Here is a 24,809-nt window from a genome sequence, read left to right as displayed (position 1 = left end):
GGTGATTCCCAGGAGGTGTCCCCCCTTTCCCCCCCCTTTCCCCCCCTTTGTATGCTGACAGCATTGCCACAAGAGTGTCACTGCAAATCTCCTTCTTGACACAAGGACAAGGGGGGCTGGGGCTCTGGTGGCTCGCAGCCGAGCAGGCACGTACGAAACAGCGACCGTCTGCGGATGCCCTCGGCGCAGCAGCTAGTCATGGGCCGGCTGCGGGACAAAGTGCAAAACGGGCAGCCGAGGGCTAACAGTTTGGTACCTACACCGAGGCACCAGAGTGGAAGCATGGAGCCCCAAGCCGCGGCGCTCGCGGCCAAAATGGACACTGTGCTAGCAGCTGTGGAACGGATTGGCACCATCTTGGAGCAAACAAAGAAATCCTTAGAGTCAAGGACTGACAAAGTCACATCGGATTTTACCCTTCTCCATGCTGATCATCGTAAACTAACCGATTTGGTTGCTATGCAAAGCCAAACACTCCAGGAGATCCAACCCGTGGTGCAAAATCACACTATAGCGCTCCAAGATATGATTGACCACGTCCACGCACTAGAAGATCATATAGAGGATGCGGAAGGGCGCTCTCGGCGCAACAATGTCTGCGTGGTGGGCCTTCCGGAAGGCGAAGAGGGCAGAAATCCAGAGCAGTAGGTCGAGAAATGGTTGTGGGACCCCCGGGGGTGCTATCCCCGCAGTTCATGGTTGAGAGAGCGCATAGAGTGCCAGCCAGGGGCTCGACCCCACCCCTTCCTTTTCAGACTCCTCAACTATCGGGACAGAGATGTGATACTCCGCGAAACCAGGAAACTCAGCGACTTCACTGTGGGGAATGGTCAGGTGATGTTCTTCCCAGATTACAAAGCAGCGGTTCAGAAACGGAGGAGCACCTACATGGCGGTGAAGCGTCCACTGCGAGACCTGGCGTTGCCCTATTCCCTGCTGTTCCCGTCCCGCCTTAGGGTGGTCTCGAAGGAGGGGACCCGTTTCTTTGAAAATTTACTATTCCTACTCCACTCAGTGCAGCAGTAGGAGAGTGTTGGATTGCGAAGGGTTAACATTTACTATTCTCATTTCAGAAACAGACTAATTAACTTGAACAAAATAATATACTTTCAAATGCATAATAAATAAAAAATATATAAATATTTTTTAAACAAAATTAAATATTTATTATAGTTTTTAATACATATCTTAATTCACCACAAATATTATCATAATTAAAATACAAAAGTAAGGGGCTGATTACGATGCCGGGTGGACGGGAGTCCGCCTGCCATTGTTGTGGTGTTTGGGACCACCCGCCAGTCATGCGGCGGTCCCACCACTGCAATTACGATGCGCCCACCAGTATGGCGGGCGCATCCAGAGTAGTTAACATTGCGGACGATGCTACTGGCTGCAGCACTCTACGCAATGTCAAAATGTCATGCTGTGCATTTCGCTACACTACATAGCAGGCACCACGCAGTACCTGCCTCACAGTGCAGGGAAATGCAGTAGGGCAACACCTCCCCCAACACAGAGGGTGGCCCGCAACGGGTCCCCTATCCAGTCTCCCCCCCAGCCTTTCGCTGGCGGTTCCACAGCCATGGAAAGGCTGGCTGACACCAGCATTGTAATCTGTAGGGCCCGCCACAATTTCCACAGTCCTATCTGCTCCGCCAGGCAATCATGATGACTACTTATGGCGTAAGCGTGGCGGGCTGTCTTTGCAACCACTACGCTTGTGGAACGATTCTAATGTGGTGGGGGAAATAGGCAATCATGTGGCGGAGGCCCCGCCACCGCACGGCTGGCGGTGGGGGACTATCCACCATCCTAATGAATCCCTACATTCTCAGAATAATATTAACTAATGAATAGTGTTATTTACATTCAAAAAGCACATCACAATTAACACATGCTATAATAAAAATAATTATAAAACTAATTAACTATTTTTACATGTATTATTACTTAAATAAGTTTCTACCCTATATTTCTACAATTCCACAACACATCTGAAATAAATTCTTCAAAGGATATTATTTACATGTTACATAATTAAATCTTTAATACAATATTAATAATTAACTATTAATAAAATAATGAAATGTAATTACCTCCCCACCCTTTATCCATACAAAAGAAACAACCCACACCTAATATATGAATTTAAAAAATATTATTTTCATAATTTTCCGAATAAATTGTCAATTATACAAATAAAATGTACTATGAAAAATTAACTTCCCGCCATTAACTCCTAGAAATGACCCAACTCACACATAATATATAACATAATGAATATGTTAGTTACATATTTTACATAATTATTTATCATTTGAATAATTATTATAAATTTACATTATTTAATTATTCAAATGAATTTCCTACACACCCTTTGACATACAAAAACACACACCCCAAAAAATATTGTATTACACAATTTACATCATTATCAATTACATTATTTTTATTTATTAACAATTATTCATTCATTATAATTAATATACCTCCCACCCGAGACCACTACAAAACACACAACCCGCACCTGAAATTTATTTTTTTTCGAATGAATTAAACAATTACCATAATGAAATATCAATTAAATAATATTCATTAAATATTACTTAATTCGTTATAATCAATTTACTTCTCACCCTATACCCCTTCAAAACACACAACCCGCACCTGAAACTTAATTTAAAAAATAATTACACAACTGACATAATTATCAATTAAATAAAAAAAATTATGAATTAATTATAATTACTTAGGCACCCATTAGGATGGCGGACGGACTTAGTCCGCCCGCCATCCCATCAGTAATCGGGACCGCCCGCCATAAGGGCGGGGGGGGGTACCACGGGGGTATTAGGATGCGTCCGCCACTGTGGCGGGCCCATCTTGTATATTTAGCATTGTGGCTGGCGGGAGGTGCTCTCAGCACCGCCCGCCACAATGCTAAAAATGCACTTTCACATTTGCATAAACAAAGCGTCAGGCACCGCGCGGTGCCTGCCGTTTTGATTGTGCAAGTGCAGGGGGGTACCACAGGTACCCCTACGTGTGCACCCCCACCTCTCCTTCACTCTGGGGGCCCGCAGGGGGGCCTCAGACTGAAGACCGCATGCCTTTCCGTGGCGGCATCGCCGCCACGGAAGGGCATCTCCCTAAGCCCATTGTAATATGACTGGCGGTGTCTAATAGACACCGCCACCATATTAATCCTTTTCCGCCCCGGCCGCAAGGCGACCGGGGCGGAAAAGCAGCGGACGGTCTTTCCGTACGCCGAGGTCCCCACCGCCATACTAATACGGCGGGGGAGAAATCGAATGCGGATGTCGGAAGGATTGCTCCTGGTAGGCTGGCGGTAGCCTCCGCCAGCATGGCGGGGGCAATCTGCTCGACATCCTAATGGGCCCCTTACTGTCCACCCTGTACCCTTATAAACCCCACAACCCGCTACGGTAATAAAAAATAAAATAAATATATAACAAAGAAGGTTGAAATAAACATTTCCTTGCCTCAAGTCGTGGGGTCCGCTTCTTCTTTTCGCCTACGTGGAGGTTTTGAAGAAAATTGCTCCGGCAATAATTGCTGCTTCCAGGGGACTGGATTGGACTTGGCTCGTCACGAGAACTAGGAGCAGACAGTGCGGTTGCGAGGAGATTCTGCCTTGCACTTGGGCGGCGTCAACATCGCAATAAAAAAGCTTCCTTATCGTTCCCCCATGTGGCTTCCACTCTTTTCGGAAGGAGGAGGTTGTTGTCATATATTCTGCGGTGGCCAGTAACGCAGTTTGGAGGCCCCCGCTTCACTAAGTGGCCAAGTCTTTATTGGTGGTTGCTCCGACAATAATTGCTGCTTCCAGGGGACTGGATTGGACTTGGCTCGCCACGAGAACTAGGAGCAGACAGTGCGGTTGCGAGGAGATTCTGCCTTGCACTTGGGCGGCGTGTATGTACATTGCGGCCCCCGCAGAAACTGTTCCTTACTTCGGGGCTGAAGCGGTGAGGGGACGTAAGGAGGCTTTTTTACCTGATGACAAGCAGGAAAACCAAGGCTGCCTATATCATTGGAGTCCTGTATCCGACCAGCTGGTTGTACTTTCTTCCCAGATCTCACTTACCTGAATGTGGAATGATGTATTCTGGTCCTTTCAGTTCACGGCAACATCGGGAGCTGCCACAGGTGCGAACATTTTGTCTGGGGCGGAGCCTAGTTCACATGAACATTTAAGGCGCAGGACTCAAACCAACTTGTATATCGATGGGAGACTCCTGTAAATTTGGGCGCTGAAGAAGGTATGAATATGCCGAAATGCATTCGCCATCAACATCGCAATAAATACGTTTCCTTATCGTTCCCCCGTGTGGCTTCCACTCTTTTCGGAAAAAGGAGGTTGTTGTTCACCGCCGCTCCATGTCCGCCGCTCCTCCTCATCATCACGCACGTCGCGGCCAGCGCAGCGTCGCGGCCGGCGCTACTTTCAGGGCACTACTTTTTTTTAAAAGTCATATTTTTAAATTTACGTTTAAAAAAAAAATGTTATAGCCTATGTCATCTGCACACCTTGACAATTTCTGCGATGTATCGGGTGTGTGGATTGGCACTGTGGTTCCCAAGTTTACCTGACTCAAAGGTTTGTGTTCTCTCTTTATAATAGTAGTATATATATATATATATATATATATAAGTAGGGGTGCGTCAAAAGGTGGGAGAAAAAATGGTCACCATGGGGTAAGCATAGGGTGGGACTGTGTACAAATTACTGTAACTATGAATGGCCATTTGAGCAAAAGTTAATTTTCACGTATTTTCGTATTTTGGAATTGTTAGTAGTTTTTAAATGTAAGTGTAAGTATATATATATATATATATGTAAGTATACTGCAGCCGAATCCCAGAGAGTGCTGTTCCCTTTGTGTCCTGCCTTTCTTCGCGGGTGCCGCTCGTAGGCTAAGGACTCTGCCTGACACCTGTTCCTGGTATTTTAAAAGTGCATAGGAGCACCAACGCGATTTCGGCGACCCGACATCTGGTCCCTAAGGTTTGAGGCGGGACTGCGAGGACCAGCGTGCAGCGCGGCACTGATTGGCCGCAGCTGGTCCTCTTCCCGCCCCTCCACCCATCAAAAACATCGTGGTGAGTGAGCAGCCTGGGTACTGCAGCCGAATCCCAGAGAGTGCTGATCCCTTCGTGTCCTGCCTTTCTTGACTGCAGAGCAGCGCCTCGCGGCCCCCGCTCCGTGGGTGCCGCTCGTAGGCTAAGGACTCTGCCTGACACCTGTTCCTGGTATTTTAAAAGTGCATAGGAGCACCAACGCGATTTCGGCGACCCGACATCTGGTCCCTAAGGCTTGAGGCGGGACTGCGAGGACCAGCGTGCAGCGCGGCACTGATTGGCCGCAGCTGGTCCTCTTCCCGCCCCCTCCACCAGACCTTCCTAGATAACCTGCGGCAGCAACGCGCACGCGGGACGCGCACGGGGCAACGGCCGGGGCAAAGACCGGGCAAAGAGCGGGCCGTTTGAGGCCGTTCGAGGACGGCAGAGGACGGCCCTGGCCCAGTCCCCCAACATTTTTCCTCTCAATCACAAGCAAGGAAGGCAGCCCAGTGATACCCACCTTACTTCCCTATATCGAGTAGCCAGTCACAGGACTTACTATCTATCTCCTGTGAACCCTACTTTGAAGCTCCTGATTCATATCATATTCGACCACCATGCGTCCCAAAACTAGAAGCAACACAAAAAAAGCCGCAACCGTGGCACAAGTGACCGGCCCCATTGATCACTTCATCTCCCGGGTTAACGAAACCATTGATAAGAGCATCATCCTGCTGGAAAAAAGAGTCTCCCTGGACCTTATGCACGCTAAACGCTCTTCTCTGGGTTCCCTTGCAACTGTAAGTTCCCCTGCTCACCAGGCTGTTAACAACTGTTCCTTACCCTTATCCGCAACTACTCTCCCCATGTTGACTGTCCCGAATGCAGTAGACTTATCTGTGACTCTATCAGACTTCGATTTGTCATACGCAGATCTCGAGGCTACCCCAGATCTAGAAGCATGCCAATCACCTGACAAACCAGAGCAGAGTGTAGCTAGTTATTCCATCATACCTGACACAGAAATTACTCTAGAACCAATAGCATCAGGGAAAGCTACCTCCACTTCCACCAAGGCTCCGCCCAACACCAAGGAAAAACCCAAAGCAAAAGTCAGGAATCATAATTTGATCTCACCTACCCCTAACTCTGTGTCAGGCATACCCTGCTGGGTGCAAAACATGGTAATAGACCTTAAATCAGACTTCGAAGCCACAATAGCGGCACAAATCAAACCTCTAATATCGAAGCTAGACAGACTCACGTCACTAATTAATTCGAAATGTGGTAGCAAGATAAGTGGGGAACGGCCTCGTACAAACGCACGGGGCAAAAGAAACACTTCCCAAAAAAACACCCTGTACCAAACATGCAACAAGCACATCAATCAAGCCTAATGCCCCACTAGCTAGTAAGGCATTAGCTACACAGTTTCTAACCCAAAAAGGGAGTAAACCAGATGCTCGCCCAGTCACTCCAATTGCCGTAGGCTCTGCCTCAGCAACTCAAATAACTCTGAAAGCTCCCATAGGTCCAACCAATACAGATAACCTTCAAGCTAAAGGCACTAACGGGAACATTACCACTCCAGCAGTGTCTCTTCCCTTAGAGAAACCCCAAGAACCTAAGACAAAACAGTCTCGCCCTAAAATAATCAATCTGCCGCCGGAAGCTTCCCCCTTCGTGGCGGTCTTAACAGCTGTACCTCCACTGAAAGAGGGTGTAAGAGAAACATTCGCAGAACTAAGGAATAAATGCGCCCAGTGGCTCCAACTGCACAAACCCTTACCTGCCCACATCAGGGGCGAGATCTTTTCTGTACGCAGAGGAGACTGGGTGGGCAGGAACATGAAGACCATAGTGGGTGACGTTATTACCATCAAATTTAGGGAGATAGGGGCAGCAAACTATATCTGTAATACACCCAGCAGCGGACCTGCCACACAAATAAACCCTCTTCCCCTGTCCTATTTCCTACCTACACCTTCACAAAATTTCCCCTCCTCTACTTTCCCACCAAATAGAGGGTTCATACACCCCCCAGAACACACTACGTACCAATGGCAGCAGCCTCCACATACTCCACGATTCCCACAAATACCACAACATACAACATTCCAGTGGCAACAACTCCCTCAACCCCCGCTACCTCCATATCACTTTTTTCAACAGTGGCAGCAACCTCCTCAACCCACACAACATATCACTCATCAGCGGCAGCAACCGTGGCAAGGACGGCCCCCCCCTTTTAACCCACTTGGTTCCAACTACCGAGGCAGAGAAAGGGCTGACTGGAGAGGACAAGAACAGTGGAGAAATTACAGTGATCCCCCACGTTGGGACGGCTGGAATGGACTTCCCCTAGCAAATAAGTATAGTGCCCTAGAGTGCGTCGATTGACCACCACAGCCAGAAGAACAGTCTCTAAATAGCACACTCCCACAGGTATCTCCGGACTCTCCTCTAGCCCCTCCAGGCCCAGAGATTCCTAGTGAATCACAAACAGTCATAACTTATAAAAACAACTCAACAACCCTAAGCCTGATCTCCTGGAATGTTGCAGGATTAGGACAAAAGTGGAGGACGGGACAATCACGTACCACGTGCACAGTCATCAAATAATCTGCTTACAGGAGACGTGGTCACAACAAGAACAGCATCTACAGGGGTACAAGACATACTTCTCCCCCGCGTCGTCGGGACAGAAGGGTAGACCAAAGGGAGGACTAAACATCTACTTAGCCAATACTATACAAAACATCAAAACAAAGGTCATCGAATTAGACCCTAATTTCCAGATCCTTGGTCTCTCCCTACCGAAAAAAGAGTTCACAGTCATTATTAATTTCTACAACAATCTGGACGAACCAGAACTTCAGAAAGTCCTGACTCACCTCCACAAAAAACTAACTACCCTTAGAACAAAACAAGGAGAAGGAGGTGCGGTATCTATCATATGGGTAGGCGACTTTAACCTCCACGTTTGTACCCAACCAAAGCAAAAATGTCCTGGTATGGTGACAGAGGAAGGTCTTTCTCTTATCCATTTCTCGCACAACAACATGGGCAGACTAATGAATGATCTCCTATCAGACATGGATCTCCAAGTAGCAAATACTTTGGATTATGGACCCAACTTACTAGCACCGACCTACATAGGAAGAGGCTACAGTACTACGGTTGACTTCATAATAATATCAGCAACCTTACAACCAAGAGTAAAAAACTTCGAAGTCAAACCGAATTCCCAAAGCGATCACGCAATATTAAAAATAGAAGTGACAACGAACCACCAACAATGCCCCCCTATGATAATAGCCAACGCACTGACCCAGGAAAATATAAGTATGGACAAACTAAATGGGTACTCAATAAAGTGGGGGAAGATAAACCCAGAGGAACTTACTAAAGAGCTGATAAAGTCAGTTTACCCCCAAATTAAAAATTGCCTGGATTTATCAACAGAAGACGAGGATCTTCTTAACAACTTCGCCCAAATCATGGACAAAATAAAGGTTCTACTTACAGCTAAACATAAAGCTGGTCCACCCCGACCAAAAGGCTGGTTCAACCAAGAGTGTACCAAGGCTCATACAAAACTTAAACTAGCTCTAAACAAAGACGAAAGGGATCCTCGCAATATAGCCATCCTAAGAAGCGAATATCACAAAATCAGGAAAAAGAGGAACTTAAGCAAGCACTTTGGAACGAACTCCATACCAGCGCACGAGACAAAAACACCCAAGCCTTCTGGAGAATTATAAGAACTCCCTTTCTGGCTGATGACATGCTCCCAAAAATTGAAGTCGCAATAGACGCAGCAGAATGGGTATCTCATTTCACCGAAATCTTTCAAAAATCAACTTCTGATCAAGAAACAGAAGAGAAAAAAGAAACATCTCCAACATACCCTATAGAAATAAACTTTGAACTCACTGAGATCCTTCTGGCACTGAACTCAACCAAAAAAGGAAAAGCTCCAGGCCCAGACGGAGTCCCGGCTGACTTCTTCAAACATAAAATAGATCTTTGGGCACCGATCATAACAAGGGTGTGCTCCGCAACGGCAAAAAAAGGCATCTTGGAGTCATGGACAAGGTCCATTATGGTACCGATATTTAAGAAAGGTAATCGCCAGGACCCTGCTTGCTACCGCCCAATTTCTTTGTTGGATTCACTGGGGAAGATGGCAGGCAGAGTGATCCTAGAAAGACTTCAGGACTGGGTGGAAGAGAGAGGCATACTATCTGACCTACAATTTGGTTTTAGAGAAGGACTAGGAACCGTGGAACAAGCCCTAAACCTTTCGGTCATTTTTGGAAAATATGTGCAAGCCAAGAAAGAGAAACTTTACATGATCTACGTGGACTTGTCCGCGGCTTTTGACTGTGTCTCCCATACTAAACTATGGTCCCTTTTAGCCCAAATGGGGTTAGATCAACCACTACTGAACTTTTTAACTCTATTCCAATCCTTCCGCAAGAGTTCGATTTGGCACAAAGGGGGAACTGACAGCGTCATTTAGAGTGGAGCGTGGGGTCAGACAAGGATGTGTCCTGGCGCCTTTCCTTTTCTCCCTCTACACTAACAACTTGGAGGTAGAGCTTCTGAAGGGTGCCCGGGATCTCCCACAGGCTAAACTTCGCCCGATCCCCGCTCTGCTCTATGCGGATGACGCCGTCCTCCTGGCACGAACCCCTAGCGAACTCCAAAAATCCCTCAACAGATATTCCCAATTCATGAGAACCCTAGATCTTCACATAAATGTGAAAAAGACTTTCGTGATGACGGCTGGGGCCGGGAGAAAACACCAAAAAGCTATGACACTTGACACTCAAAAAATAGACTCCACAACCGAATACTGTTACCTGGGAGTCACAATAGATAACAAACTTTCCTGGAAAAAGGCAGTGGAAGCCAGGAAACACTGTTTTAAAAGAGCAATAGCAGCATTGGTGACGTTCACACAAACTGGGAAAACGACCACCCATGGAACTGCTGACTATATATAAAGCCAAATGCCAATCGACAGCTCTATATGGCGCAGGATTATGGGGTCACATGGACGTCACTTCCCTGCAAATTGCAGAAAATAACTTCTTTAGATTTCTCCTATCAGCCCCAAAGCGAGCTTCGATCTATGCCTGCCACACAGAATTAGGCGTCCCACATATTGAAGATCTTGGGAAAATACAACCGCTACTCCTATGGCGTCGCATTTGGGCTTCAGAAAAAAACGACCTTACAAAGACGATACTGGCAGACGCAATGTCCTTGGACTATGCTCTAAAAATCAAATGGTTAGCCTATATCCGGAACTTCTTCATCGACCTTGGAGTAGAACAATACTACTCAAACCCTGAAAAAATTGGAGAACTTACAAAAAATAACCTGAAAACTAGAGCCTTGGAACACCTGGAAAACTTGAGATTACAATCAGAAGTAGGGAAACAGTCCGTTCAACATGCAATAACGGTCCAATCCACCTTCTTAATTCAGCCCTACTTAACTCTCAACATCGGTACTTTCGATCGCTACCTCCTGATAAGATTCAGACTAAACATATTCCACAAGCTGGTAGCTTTTCCAACCCCAAACGTTTGGGATCCAAATCCACCTCTCTGCCCTTGTGACGGAAGATCAATACAAACCACCCTCCACACCGTCTTGTTCTGTAAATTTTATCAGGAACACCGTAAACTCTGGTTATTGACTCTCCTAAAAACTTGGGGCCTTAGACAATGTCGACCAGCCATGTTGAGTCTGCAGCTTCCGGACACAGAAGCAACATGCTATCATGTTCTTAACTTTTTGAAATGTATATACAGACACAGGAAAAATCTCTAAAAACTGCACTGTACAAATTTACTCGATTTTACAACTTCCTTGTTATTTGTAACTATTTTTCATTGCAAATTTTACTATGTACTGCTTTTATGGTTTTCAAATTCTTGAAAAATCCGAATAAAGTTTATATATATATATATATATATATATATATATATATATATATATATATATATATATATATATATATATATATATATATACTTACACTTACATTTCAAAACCACTAACAATTACAAAATACTAAAATACGTGAAAACTAACTTTTGCTCAAATGGCCATTCATAAACATTAGTTACAGTAATTTGTACACAATCCCACCCTATGCTTACCCCATGGTGACCATTTTTTCTCCCACCTTTTGACGCACCCCTACTTTTTTATAGCGTTTCTTCAGCCTGTTGGCCCCAATCCAGCTTGCTTTCCCAGTCACCCAAGAAAGAAGCAATATTTCTTTTGGTGGCCCCAGCTGCTAGAGCCAGTCAAATTCTCATATATATGGGCCAGTCTGAGTCGCCGTTGATCATTAGGAGGTGCCTTTTCACATCCATAGGGACCTTTACACTTGAAACTCTTGACATTACATCCGTTACCCCCTGCCAGTATCTAGCTTTCTCCGGGCGCTCCCACAGAATGTGAAAAAGGGGCCCTCTTGCTGACACCCCCTAACGCAGAGTGCTGTGTGTGTTTTTCCCTAAATGTATAGTTGCGTTCGCGGGTAGTATGTACAGTGTAGTATCTTGAGTTGCACCAACCTAAAAAGTGTCCGTACTGCAATCTCTCTTGGACTGTGTACTGCCTCCTGCCAATCTGTGTCATCCATGTTCCCCAGATCATTTGTTCATGCTGCTCTTAGGGCCATTAAGGGGTCTGGTATATTATTCACAAGCTTTTGTGGAAGTTGGTTTTTCCAGGATAGGGTTAAGGAGTAATCTGTCTTCCAGAGGAAAACTCTATGAAATTGAAATTGAAATTGAAAATACTTGATAAAGCGCACTCTATATTCTTAAAAACAATATTTTTGAAAACTATATTAATGATTTCTATATTTTTGTAAACACCATTAATGATTTCGATATAGTTAATATAGATCTTACCTCACTAGCGATATTCTTGCACACAATTTTTCTGTGAGACAATAATTCAGACTCAATATTTCTGTCAGACAATATTTCAATTTCAATATTTTATCTGAAAACCGTCTTTGAAACTGCTTGGGTTCGATAAGATGGTTCTGTTGCAGTTTCATCTTCACTGTCCACAGAACAAACTGAGTGCTTGTCCTCCCCTTTTTGATTTTCTATTAAGGGGGAATAAGAATACAGCTAAGAAAATTTCCGCGTATAAAGTTTAAAAGTAAAATTTAGAAGTTAAGATATTTTGAAGGTTTTACATTTGAGCGAGTCTGAAAGTTAAAATATAAATGGTGCGAATGTTGAAAGTTAGGAAAGACTGAGGTTAGGGAGTTTTTGCAGTGCATAACATCACAAAGCCAGCAGAAGCGATATCCAGAAATTTTACACACTGCTTTACAGAACCAAAAGCAATATGGGACGCTTGTGCAAAGGAAGTGACACAGGTATGTTGACGGACTTGTGAGCATAGCTGAGTCTTTCTTTCTTATATAATGCACTATTCGAAATTAGGATCACTCACACTTCAGAAATTGAAATTATGACACCCCGTAAGTGCCTCATCAATCAGTATTCCCATTGTCTGTGTGTAAATAGTGCTAGCAAAGCATTTTCTCTGTGTGTTTAACCTGTGTTGATTGTTCAGGACAGGGAGTTTCTTGTTTAAGGATTGTATATCCTATAGATGTCCTATGGATGTAGGACATTCTCCTGAAACCAGAGTATTTCCCAATTGAACTCTATTCTATTTTACTTCTAACTGTTTTACCCATGGTGCCTAGAAATAATTTAGGTATGTACTGTGCGCTTTACAAAGAACTAAATATAAACATAAAACAGACCTTAAATAGTCTATATCTGTTTGGGTCTGGCCTTTGAACCAGCTGGTACATACACAAATTACACGCAGCACTTGATAATCTTACATTTCTTACCATTGGGCCTTCAGATATCATGGAAATGTCTTTTTTAATGCTCTGTGTGCTAGACGACCGTTTTGGAAACCCATTTTCACCTTCTTTATCTGAGCATAACTTCTCTTTTTGCAATTGAAGAAAGGAAAATTCCACCGATTAGAATTTGTACCTTGGTTGCACTTGTTTCATAGTTCTTTCATGTGCAGTGTCTCTGACAGTGAAACATTGACAAAAGAATATATTTATCTGTTTAAGCTTGACAAAGGTAATGTATTATAGATACCACGAACTTCATAGTTTAGCTGCTCACAGTGTTTCCTTTTTTTCTAAATTTGGTTCAATCTAGGATTCATTTGATCAGCGACAAAGATGTCAAAGAGCATCATTTGCAGATGAGTATCAAAGAGCTGTCAACAGATGAGACTGCAGCGTAAGTTCGGTCTTTGTAAACCATTTTTATATAATGTATTGCTGTCTTCGATGTATTTAAATGAGACCGTGTATTTACAAAAGTAAGGCCCATATGTACGAAAGGGGTTTTACCCATTCTCTCAGTGGAAAAGATGTGTTCTTACACATGGCCCTAAATGTATTAGTAACTGCTGACCTTTGATTCATTATATAGTTTTAGACTTATGTGAATATTATATTTGCAGTGCAGCTCATCCGGAAGGCAAAACGTTTTCAAAGCTTGCACACTACTCTTAAAAAAGATTGTCACAATGTATATACCAGTGTCACGGTTTGGAAACGGATACATTGACTCCTACAAAAACGTTGTACTCCTTTTTTTAATTTTTGTTTTTTGGTTTCAGTTATTTTTTTATGAGGACACAAGTAATAGAAAAACATCCAATACATGAAGAAGATATCATTTATGTATAATAATAAGATATAAATAAATATTGCTATGACAACAGCAAGTGACATATACTAAATATAAATTAGGAACTGGTTTCTTTCAAGCAGCAATGAAAGACATATCTTTATTGAGCTATTGCATAAAAACATGCACATGGGCTTAATACCAACATGCACATATATGTATATATATTTTTATGAGCAGTGTGCATATTTGTTCTGCCTGTCCTTTTTTTATAATGACTCTTGGTGTTGTGTTTACCACTATCTAGCTCCCGATGATTTTATTCAGATTAAGTCGAATTGATTTAGTGGTTTTCTTTACTCTATTTTCCTCCACTTTTGGAGCATTTTAACCCCCATCTATTTTTAGAAAGCTAGTAGTGCAGCAAATTTAGTTTTTTCTGCAGAGCTCCTAATAGTTGTGGCTCCTGAGTAAAGCATAAAAAAAGAAAGCTTTTAGACTGTCCGTGCATGGTTTCTTCCAGATTTTCACAGTATTGCATCTGAGGTAGTCTAGTATTTCTTTGCAGAGATGCAGATGCAGTTTAACAGCACAACTCATTTACTATTGTTGAATTCAACTGTCTATGCACATATTGCATGCGCTTTGTACAGCTGCCAAGGTTTTTACATATAATACTAGACTCCATGCATGGTGCCAGTTGATTTCAAGTGCCCCTTGATGTAAATCAGACAATTACGATCGTGTTAATAGTGACCACTTACTTCACCTCATGCTGGCTTTACTTCATACGTTATTATTAATAACAAACATTGGCAAAGTCAGTAGATCTTAATGTAATGTGGTAATTAATGCACAGGTACAAAAAGAAATGACATAGGAGGGCAGAACTTTCCGCGTCCGTTGAACGGGACACTGAACTCCTGCTTCCACGACGATGCAATCTCCCCTCATTTAAGGGCTTTGCTTGCCCGAAATACATTGGGCTTGCACAAGCATAACTTACCCAAGATTTTGGTGCTGACATGGCACAAATGCTGAATATTGAATAAATCTCATACATGTGACCTGGTTATTGTTCCTCCTTTTGATTAACATTGGTTTACTCATCCCTTTGGAACTTTAGCTGTGCATTCAGGGGACGTCACCCCTGGGGTGACCCTTTCTTTTAAATTTAGTTTAACCCACACATCTACCTTTTCCTCAGCATGAGGCTAGAGGTTCATCACGTCATGCAGGGTACTGGAGATACACGTAATTCCGTACCTTTCCACATAAGAAAGGTATATGTCCTCATAAAATCTCATGCGTATTTATCCTATTCTTTTAAACAAACAATCTCCACAAAAATTCCAATCAAGAGCACTGACTGCCTGCCATTCTCCCAGTCTTCCTCTTGCAGCACACTCACATATTCAAGTCCTGGCACAGCAGCAAGTGAGAAGGGAGAGCACCAACAGACTACCTTCTGGATTGAGTCTCGGCCTTTTGCTTAATATTAAGGGGTCTATTATTATGTCGGGTGGATCCCCCGCCCGCCTCTAATTCCCCCCGCCATATTATGATGGGTACCGCGGCGGACGGAAAGCCCATCCGCCGCTTTTCCGCCAATCGACTCGTCGGCTGGGCGGAAAAGGGTTAAATATGGTGACGGTGTCTGCTGTACACCGCCATCCATATTTCAATGTCAGCAGGAAGCAGCCTTTCCATGGCGGCAACGAATCCTTAGTTGGGGGCTCGATGCAGGCCCCCTATGCTACCCCCGTGTGTACCCCCTTGCATTTGCATGGACTGCGCGGTGCCTGCCACGTTGTGCAGGCAAATGCACAAGTGCCTTTTTTGGATTGCAGTGGGTGCTGCTGGCAAAACATGCGGAATGTGCCCGCCAGAGTCGCGGGCGCATCCTAATTGCACATGCGGGACTGCTTGACACATAGCGGGCAGTCCAATTTCCCGGGGCGATGGCGGACGGTAGTAATAGACCCCTAAGTGTTGTGTTACTTCAACACAGTATTATCCCTAAGCCAGCTGTTGTGCTACTATAGCTATGGTTGGAGATTGTCAAGGAGCATGAGCATTAAATCAATGCCCATTGGCTCTTTCATTCCTGAGCTTGCAGCACAGCTGTGCTTAAAATGCACAGTCTGTGAGTCTAAAGGTGTGATACAGTTCTAGCTCCCACAAAATATGAGGAGTTCTCTGGCATCTTTTGCTATGTTATTGAACATGATGTAGCCATTCCCCATGGAAAATGAGAGAAACCGCTAGTCTCTAAACATAGCTTTGGTGTTTGCAGGGAATTCCCCCTATCTGCCTCCCAAGGTGCAGAAAGGTTTAGGGACAGATTATTACTTTGGCGGTGCTACAGCGGCTTTGCACTGGCAAAGCACCGGCAAAGCAATGCATGGTCCACCTGCCAAATTATGAGTTCAACTCGTGTCTGGCAGGTTTTTCTTTTGCTGTTTCCACAGCGGTGCCCTGAAAACAGGCACTGCAATGGGAACACAAAAGCGGTTCTAGCATGGCATGAACTGAAGAGTCCATGCCATGCTGGAACTTGGGGGGCATGCAAACAGGGGGGCACATGTTGTGCCCTACTGAATGCATCCCCATGGCGACGTGGGCATGGGGTCTCTGTAGGCCACCCTTTGTTTCCCCACCACCAGCCTTTTCATCACAGGCTCACCGCCATGAAACAGCTGGCAGTGAGTAAACTTGTAATATGCTCGGCGGACCGCTGTGGTTCTGCCTTGCATATTGTGTACCTCTGTCTGCTGCTGAATGGTGGGTCTCTGGCATGACGGATGCAGCGCTGGCTGTCCTAATGGCCACCTCGTAATTCAGCAACTGAAAAACTGCCACCGCTGCGCCACTCGCCAGTCAGACTCGTAATCAAGCCCTTAGTGTGCTTTGCAGTTGTGGTGGTGTGGCTTGATACTAGGTTCAGACACGCCCCTAACCCATTCACTCAAACCATGACTTCTTGGGCTCAGTGAGCTTTCTGCCCACCTGGGCAGGGGTGGGGGCAGATTGTGGGTAAATCTCCCATACTGTCCCCTCCTGGGAGACTGAATTACTGTTTGGGACTGGGGGAGCAAATGCCCATGCTTGAGAGCCATATCCCCCGTTAAATAAAGGGTTCTTTGTGGGCTCTGTGCCACTCTTGGTGATAGGCAGGTTAAGCATAAACCCTCATTTATGCACCCCAGGTGGCAGGCAGACTGCATTTGCCCCAGTGGAGAGGCAACTTCATGCCCAAGTGGGGTGTATTTTGCCCTATAAGTATAAAGAATTTCCCCTGGGGTCTTGTGGGCTGTCTGCCGCCTGAGGAGGAGTGATTTGTGGTAAATCCCACAATTTTCCAAATAGGACAGAAATAATGACTGGGATATCTGTAATGGGAGAAGCAAAGGCCCGTGCCGAGGGGGGCACTCCCCCAATCAAACTAATAATTCCCTGGTGTGTAGGGGGATTACTACCCTTATGCTAATGGGAAGTTTGTGGTGAACCCCCCCCCCGCCCAATCTACCTGCCAGGTGTCATAAAGAATGAGTTTGTACAAAGGATGAGGGTTTGCCTGCTGAAGCCTGGTTTGACTAGCCCTCTCAGCTCTATACAGTTTTTCTATTAAGATTCACAAACCGCATTTTGCAGTATGAGAAGTAGCACTTCAGTGCGCACTATGAAATGCACTTCAAGGACCGATGACTGGAGAATTTTGTAGTAGCAAACATGTGTCTTTAGTAATCAGGCCCATAGTGTCTAGTGGTGCCATCTGCACTTCTGGGGCCAGATTAGAGGTAAACCCCTAAAAACGCCTCCAGGCTCTTTGCTCTTGGGGTAGCCCTATTCCAATCCAAATCCCAATCAATTATTCAACAATATATCAATCAGTTTTTCATATGTTATAAAGTGCTATTGACCATAATAGGCAACTGAACTCTGAATTACACAGACAGAAACTTACACAAATAAATGCATCTTTAAAGCCTTCATAAAGGTAAGTTGCTGGCATATCTGCCACAGGTAATGAGAGAGATAGGTTCTCAATGCCCTGACCATGACCGGGAATGATTTACTCCATTTACTAAATTTTTGCTAATGCTCTGTTGTTAAACTGTAAGATGTTTTGCTACTGTACTTAACGTGCTTGTACAATGGTAAATGGAGAAATGTTGCACCATATAGTTAGGCACATTAGCAAAGAGAGACATGTAGCTAAGTGGGTTACTGTTAGAGTTTCAAGTTCACAGCTACTTGCATTCAGTGCATCGCCAGCAAGTATTAGGGATATGTGCCTTATGGAGATTAAAGTCTTATAGCAAACAAATGATGGACGGAATACTGACAATGCAAACAGTCTCCCCCAATCTAAAGATCTGGGTTAAATCCATCGTTCTTTTGCCCACTACGCCATCCCAGTTTGGACCCAGCCATATTCAAATCAATCTTTACCCTGTGCCCCATGGGAACAGTCCAGAACGAACTGCCAGGCCAGGTCCTCCCTGGACCGGAAACAAGCATCCTGGGACTGGTTTCAGGGTATGTCACCCTTCAGCCAGGCTAGCTTGAATCCAGTGGCACAGTGAGCAAGGGACCCACGTCTGGGCATACCCATCCCACTTAGGGCAAAAGGGTTATAGCAAACAAATGATGTACGGAATGGTGACAATGCAATCATTCTCCCCTAGTCAAAAGATCTAGGTTAAATCCATCGTTCTTTTGCTCAAGCTAGCCTGTCTGAAGAAGGGTGACAGCCTGAAACCGGTCCCATCATTTGTTTGCTGTAACACTTTTCGCCCTAAGTGGGATGGGTATGCCCAGACGTGGGTCCCTTGCTCACTGTGCCACTGGATTCAAGCTAGCCTGGATTAAGAAGGGTGACATACCCTGAAACCAGTCCCAGGATGCTTGTTTTCGGTCCAGGGAGGACCTGTCCTGGCAGTTCGGTCTGGACTGTTCCCATGGGGCACAGGGTCAAGGCTGATTTGCATATGGCTGGGTGCAAACTGGGGTGGCGTAGTGGACAAAAGAACAATGGATTTAACCCAGATCGTTTGACTGGGGGAGAATGTTTGCATTTTCAGCATTCCATCCATCATTTGTTTGCTGTAACACTTTTCGCCCTAAGTGGAATGGGTATGCACAGACATGGGTCCCTTGCTCACTGTGCCACTGGATTCAAGCTACCCTGAATTAGGAAGGGTGACATACTCTGAAATTGGTCCCAGGATGCTTGTTTCCGGCCCAGGGAGGACCTGGCCTGGCAGTTCCTTATGGAGTGTTCCCACCCATGGGGCACAGGGTCAAGGCTGATTTGCATATGGCTGGGTCCAAACTGGGGTGGCGTAGTGGGCAAAAGAACAATGGATTTACCCCAGATCTTTTGACTGGGGGAGAATGATTGCATTGTCATCATTCCGTCCATCATTTGTTTGCTGTAACACTTATGGAGATTAAAAGCAGTTCTATCTGCAGAATTGTGCAGCCCCTGATATTGTTCGATGACGAGGGCCCTGCAAGGAGAACATTACCATAACCTCATTTTTCTGGAATCCGAGGCCTAGCTTTCCTAGCTAATAGTAAATGATTGGCTCTGTGCATTTTCATGAGGTGATAATTTGAGGAATGGATTAGCTTTTTATCAAAGATAACTACTAAGATATTAACTCTCACTGATTCAAAATGAGCAATGTCCAGAGCGGGTATAGGCTGTGCTGATAGTGAGTACCTCTGCCTAGAAATACATTTCTTCCTGCTTTTCGGCTTTGGCCAGCTCTTGCCCGGCCATTTTTGAATGGTTCAAAGTTTAAGAAGATCTACTGGAGACACGTGAGAAAAACACAACTCAATCAGCTTCTCGTTTGCCTAATTTTAAAACCTAACACATAGTTGGACAGGGAGCTGATATAAGGGTGAACATTTACATTAAAATCAGAGAGGAGAGACAGAAAGAATCCTGCAGTACATCACACGGAACAGTGGTTTCCTTGGCTGGACCGTGGCTGATATTAATTTTGTTTTTTCATCCCGGCAAAAAGAATCCGTTCATTTTATGGACGTTTCTGACACACCCACCACCCCAGCCAGGGCTGGCTTTAACCCTGGTGGTGCCCGGTGCGACAATCATTTTTGGTGCCCCCACACCTCTGACCACCTCCTCGGACTCTCTCACTACCACCAGGCAAAAGTGCCCCTCATCTCTCCAAACATAAGTTATTGATAAACACAGCGCCCCCTTGAGGTCAGCGTCCTCTCCACAGGTCAGCACCCAGTGCTGCCGCATAGGTCACACTGCACTAAAGCCAACCCTTACCCCAGCTAGCCTGTTCAGTAATAACAAGGGGTGGACTAGAGTATCCCTGAGCAGCAATCCTTTAAGTAGGCATCAAATATCGGCTCTGGTGGCAGAATTTTGAACTCCAATGCAGCTACATCACTCTTGTCATGGTCATTTAGCAGTTTCCCTAATTACCTGATTTGTGACAACACAGGTTGGAAAGGGAATCTGCTGGCAGTTTTTCTACCCCTGAATAGGCAATACAGTATTGTGGAAAAGCCTCTGGTGGGAGCACCAGTGATGTCCCTGTGTGCCAGTGGGAGGATGTGTCCTCCACATAATATGTGCTGGAGAGTTAGTGCAGAGGCCATGAAGACCACATCTTTCTCACTGAAAGGGCTAAACAATAGCACATACCCAATTATCTATAGTGATTATATGTAATGTCACCATTGCCACATAATTTTCGTCAGTCAATGTAGGCGATTTTTTTATTTATTAAAGGACAATACTAGTTGGATGCAGGGTTACTGCCCATGTGTGGAGATGGGTACAGGGTCGGGTGAACCCATCACTTCAGACACAGATGTAGAAGGCTTTTGGCTGTGCACTATTGTACATAAGGTGCCAGGGCATTTGATATGAGACCTGCTTCATTGTGGTACACATAAAGTGAGCCATCCCCCCAGTGCCATGTTCCCCATTGAGGAGTGGGTGGCAGCCAATCACTTAACTGCTTTTTTTAAATATCATTATAATTATATTATTACTGTCAGGACCCCACTCTGCTTTGAACAAGGCATGAGAGGGCAAGGGGCATTCCTCTCCTCGCCCTTTGGTAATGAAAGAGGGATATGGTTTAGTTTGTGCTCCTTCGTCCTTTGGCAATATGAGGTGAAAGAGAGTATTTCTCTCCACCTGTGAGGGGGACATGCAGTATTTCCCCATACACTGTTTGGAAAGATGGTGGGGAATAGGGTATTTCTCCTCACTCCTTGTTAGCAGATAGGGGAGAAGGAAAGCAAAGAAAGTTTTAAATGTTTACTTGACCCATTAAACAGGCTGAGGAAGAAACATTCATAAGTAGGTGGAGAAGTGTGGCTCAGGGGTTAGAGGCGGCAGACCCGGAAGCTGAGATCGGCCCTGGACCAGGGTTCAATTCCCCGCCCCGACAGGGGTTGGGCTCAATAATTCCACGGACTCGTTAATTCTCGCTCCGGTGCCTACTCGACTCACGGGTTCATACTCTGCGACTCTGGGCAATAGCTTGCTTAATCTCCACAATGGCCCCTCGCGGCGGGATGCCTGGCTTTCACCTTGTGGATACCCTGCCGGGGTATCTCACAGGGGAATACCAGGACGGGTTCCCTAAGCAAGCGCATAGATGCCTGCGATGTGGGCGATTTGCGCTATATAAATACATGTACATTTACATTTACATTTACATGACTTAACCACCCACTTATGAATATTGCTGCACTGGGGTGCTCGGCCCAAACTACTTTTTTCTTTTAAAATGTTTGTATTATTTTCCCATCAAACTTTGCGAAGAGTGGTAGGAAAACAATTGTGAGTTCCCAGTGTGGATGTACGGAGTACTGTGCATTGACTCTTGTCTATTGTCCTTACATGCTCTGAACGTTTTTCAATATATATATATATATTCTTTGACACGGACTCTGTACTTTGACCAGCAACGCTGTCCTGTCATTCATATTTGGTTTCCTCAAACTGAGCAGATTGGTCAAAGGGGAAAAAGTTACTAAGGATCCACAAACTGAATTTCCTATACTCCTCTATAGTATGTGTTTGTATATCCATGTGTATCTTCATATATGTTTGACATGCCAATGAAAATACACGTGGCCTATGTTAGACCTCGCACCCTAGCTGTGTTGTTTCCCCTTAACCCGTTCGCTGCTGGCAGGATTCCCCTGCTGAGCTGAGGGGTGGGGGGGCGCACAGCGGCCCGGTGCTCATGACTAGCTCCGCTCGTCATGAGCCACGGCGCTCCGGTGCTCATGATGACCACGCCCATTCCAATGGAGCGCTCAGCCCAGCAGGGGAATCAGCCCAGCGTGGGAGCGTTCCATTTAACAGGCACGGTCATGACGAGCTCAGCTCGTCATGAGCGCCGGAGCGCCGTGGCTCAAGACGAGCTCAGCTCGTCATGAGCACAGGAGGGGTTAACTTTTTGCCTTCAACCCTTCTATTATTCTGACTTTATTTTTGCTTGCTTTAGATTCTGTGCACTTTACCACTGGTTACCAGTGCTAAAATGTTTGTGCACTCTCCTCAAAACGTGGTAGAATTGGCATACACCAAATTCGCAAATTTAATTTACCTGTAAGTCCCTAGTAAAGTGGCACTACCAGTTCCAGGGCCCGTAAATTAAATGCTACTAGTAGGCCTGCCGCACGATTGTACAACCCACTTAAGTAGAACTTAAAACATATCTCAGGTCTGTCATTACAGCCTGTGTGTGCAGTTTTAAAGTGCCATTTTGACCTGGCAGAACCAACCTTTTGCTGGGCCCATACCTCAATTTTTATTACATTGATGTCATGCCTAGGGCAGGCTCTTGACAGCTCAGAGGGCAGGGTGCAGTGTATTTTAAAAGTAGGACATGTACTTTGAGAGCTTTACACTACCAGGACATGTAACATGTAACATTTGTTTTCACTCTGCAGGGCCTACATCTCCCTTAGGATATCTTTGGAGTTACCTTATTACATTTAATAAGTGCTAATTTTCCAAATGGGAGCAGTTGATCAGATTCTGTTTGGTGTCCTTGTAAATGTAACAAAAAATGTTCTCTCATGCTGAAGGTGTATTTTAAATCATATTTTTGAAAATATAACTTTTAAATAGTTGGCATTCTGCTGCCTTAGCTATTTAGTGCCTGCAGGGTCACATGACTGGGTGTAGCGAACAGTTGGGTTTTGTCTATTCCTCCTAGACAGCCACAACAATAGGAGCTTAGGTGTGCCTGGATGGGCAATCACTGGCAGGATGGGAGGGCAGTGCTGGGCACAGCTGTGTCCTGCCTCCTCCTAAAGGGCTGCAAACCCCCTCTGGTTAGTTTGGAGCCAGGACAGGAAAGGCAGGATACCAGTGGACTTCAAAGTGAAACCCCTAGAAGCTTCTCCCTCCTCAAAGGTAGGCCCAGGTATCGATGTCAGACCCCAGACACCAACTCTTCAGTACACTTCTGGACTTGTGGATACTCTGTCAGGAAGACGAGCTGCTGTGCTTCTGAAAGGGCTGACACTCTGCTGGACTGCTGCCCTGAAGAATTGCTGCCTGCTGTGCTTACATGCTGCCTTCTTGCCTGGGTGAGAAGGACTGGATCTGTCTGTATATGTTGCACACAAGGACCCCAGAGTGACTTCAAGGGCTAGTTGGCTGGCCTCATGACTAGATCATCAGGGACAGCAGACTCCAACCACCTTGAAGCCATCTGTGAGTCCTACCCTACCAAGTGGTCCACCCCAGTCCTGGACCCCAGGAAGTGGGTCTGAAGTGCTCTGCCAACCCATCTGTGGATCCAGCTGAAGTGACTCATCTCCTCTGCTGAATGGTGCAAACCCAATCAGAACCAAAGAATTGCATCTGCTGCAAAGATTCTCTCCATGCAAGGACTCTGCATTGACATGGCAGCCTGCATCAGAACTGCTGATAGGCGAAGCTTCACCGATGCAGGCCCTCGCATTGCAAAGCTCTTGTTGACGGCAGCCTTGATGATGACGCAGGATCTAATAGTCCAGCTTCGCAGCTCTTTAGAACTGACGTATTGCCTTGACTTGTCGATGCATCCTCGATGCTGGAGTTCGCAGTGCAACCCCTCGTCAACTGGATGCTCCAGGACTTGAGATACCCTTGTTCAGCAGAGCTATCTGGGTCCCTGTACCGGCTTGCTCCTCATTGTGGTCGGCCTAAACTTATGACTTTATCCAGATCGGCTCAGCCAGATTGTCACAGTTAGCGCTTTGTGCTTTTTGGCACTATTTTCCCTGTAATCTTTCAAATTTCCTATCTCCGGTTTTACTGAGTGGACTTTTGTCGTTTTGCACTTGATTTATGTATTTAAATGTATTCTATTATTCTAAATTAGAATGGGATTGTTCTTGTGTTGTGTTTTTACTTTATTACTGTTTGAAGTGCTGCATAAATACTTTACAAAATGCCTCTAAATTAAGCCTGATTGTGCCAAGCTACCAGTTGGTTGAGCACAGCTTAATTTGGAATTTGCTTGTGCTTAAAACTGACAAGGATTGTGTTGCTGCTTGAGTAGGGTTTCACTCCCATTAACCAGTAACCCAATTTCTTGCAGCCCAATAACAAATTATTAAGAAAAGATTTACTAATAAATTCACATTCACACATTAATTACAACAATGCAAAAGTCAAATTCCAAAATAATATCTCAGTGCATAAAACATTACAAGAGAAAAAGCCTCTACTCCCTCACAGTTTGCATGCTATAATGACTTTGCACATAAAACAATACTGCTAATAGGCACATGGTCTCTTCAATTATTTTTTTCTCACTGCTTAATGTAAATCTTTCATTATTTGTTTAAATTACTTTTTTATTTTAAATGCAATTGAAAAGAGCAATGCATAACCCATGTATGCAAATTAACAGAGATAAAAGAGGCTGTGCTTCTTATGAGTCTTGGACCTCCGCTACACTCAGTGATGGTAATAAATGAAAT

General features: G+C 44.9%; 1 protein-coding gene across 2 annotated transcripts in view; it reads left to right on the top strand.

Moving 5' to 3' along the window:
- Positions 1-24,809, top strand: part of TTC29 (tetratricopeptide repeat domain 29) — a 1,168,725-nt gene that overhangs the window by 97,018 nt on the left and 1,046,898 nt on the right. For both annotated transcript variants that reach the window (XM_086963296.1, XM_086963297.1), the window contains exon 3: positions 13,332-13,415. In XM_086963296.1, coding sequence (XP_086819422.1) covers positions 13,332-13,415 — 84 coding nt within the window. The remainder of the gene's footprint in view (positions 1-13,331; positions 13,416-24,809) is intronic.

This window comes from Lissotriton vulgaris, chromosome 3_1, assembly GCF_964263255.1.
Source record: "Lissotriton vulgaris chromosome 3_1, aLisVul1.2, whole genome shotgun sequence".
Lineage (NCBI taxonomy): Eukaryota > Metazoa > Chordata > Amphibia > Caudata > Salamandridae > Lissotriton > Lissotriton vulgaris.
This window is presented reverse-complemented; position numbering and strand designations above follow the sequence as displayed.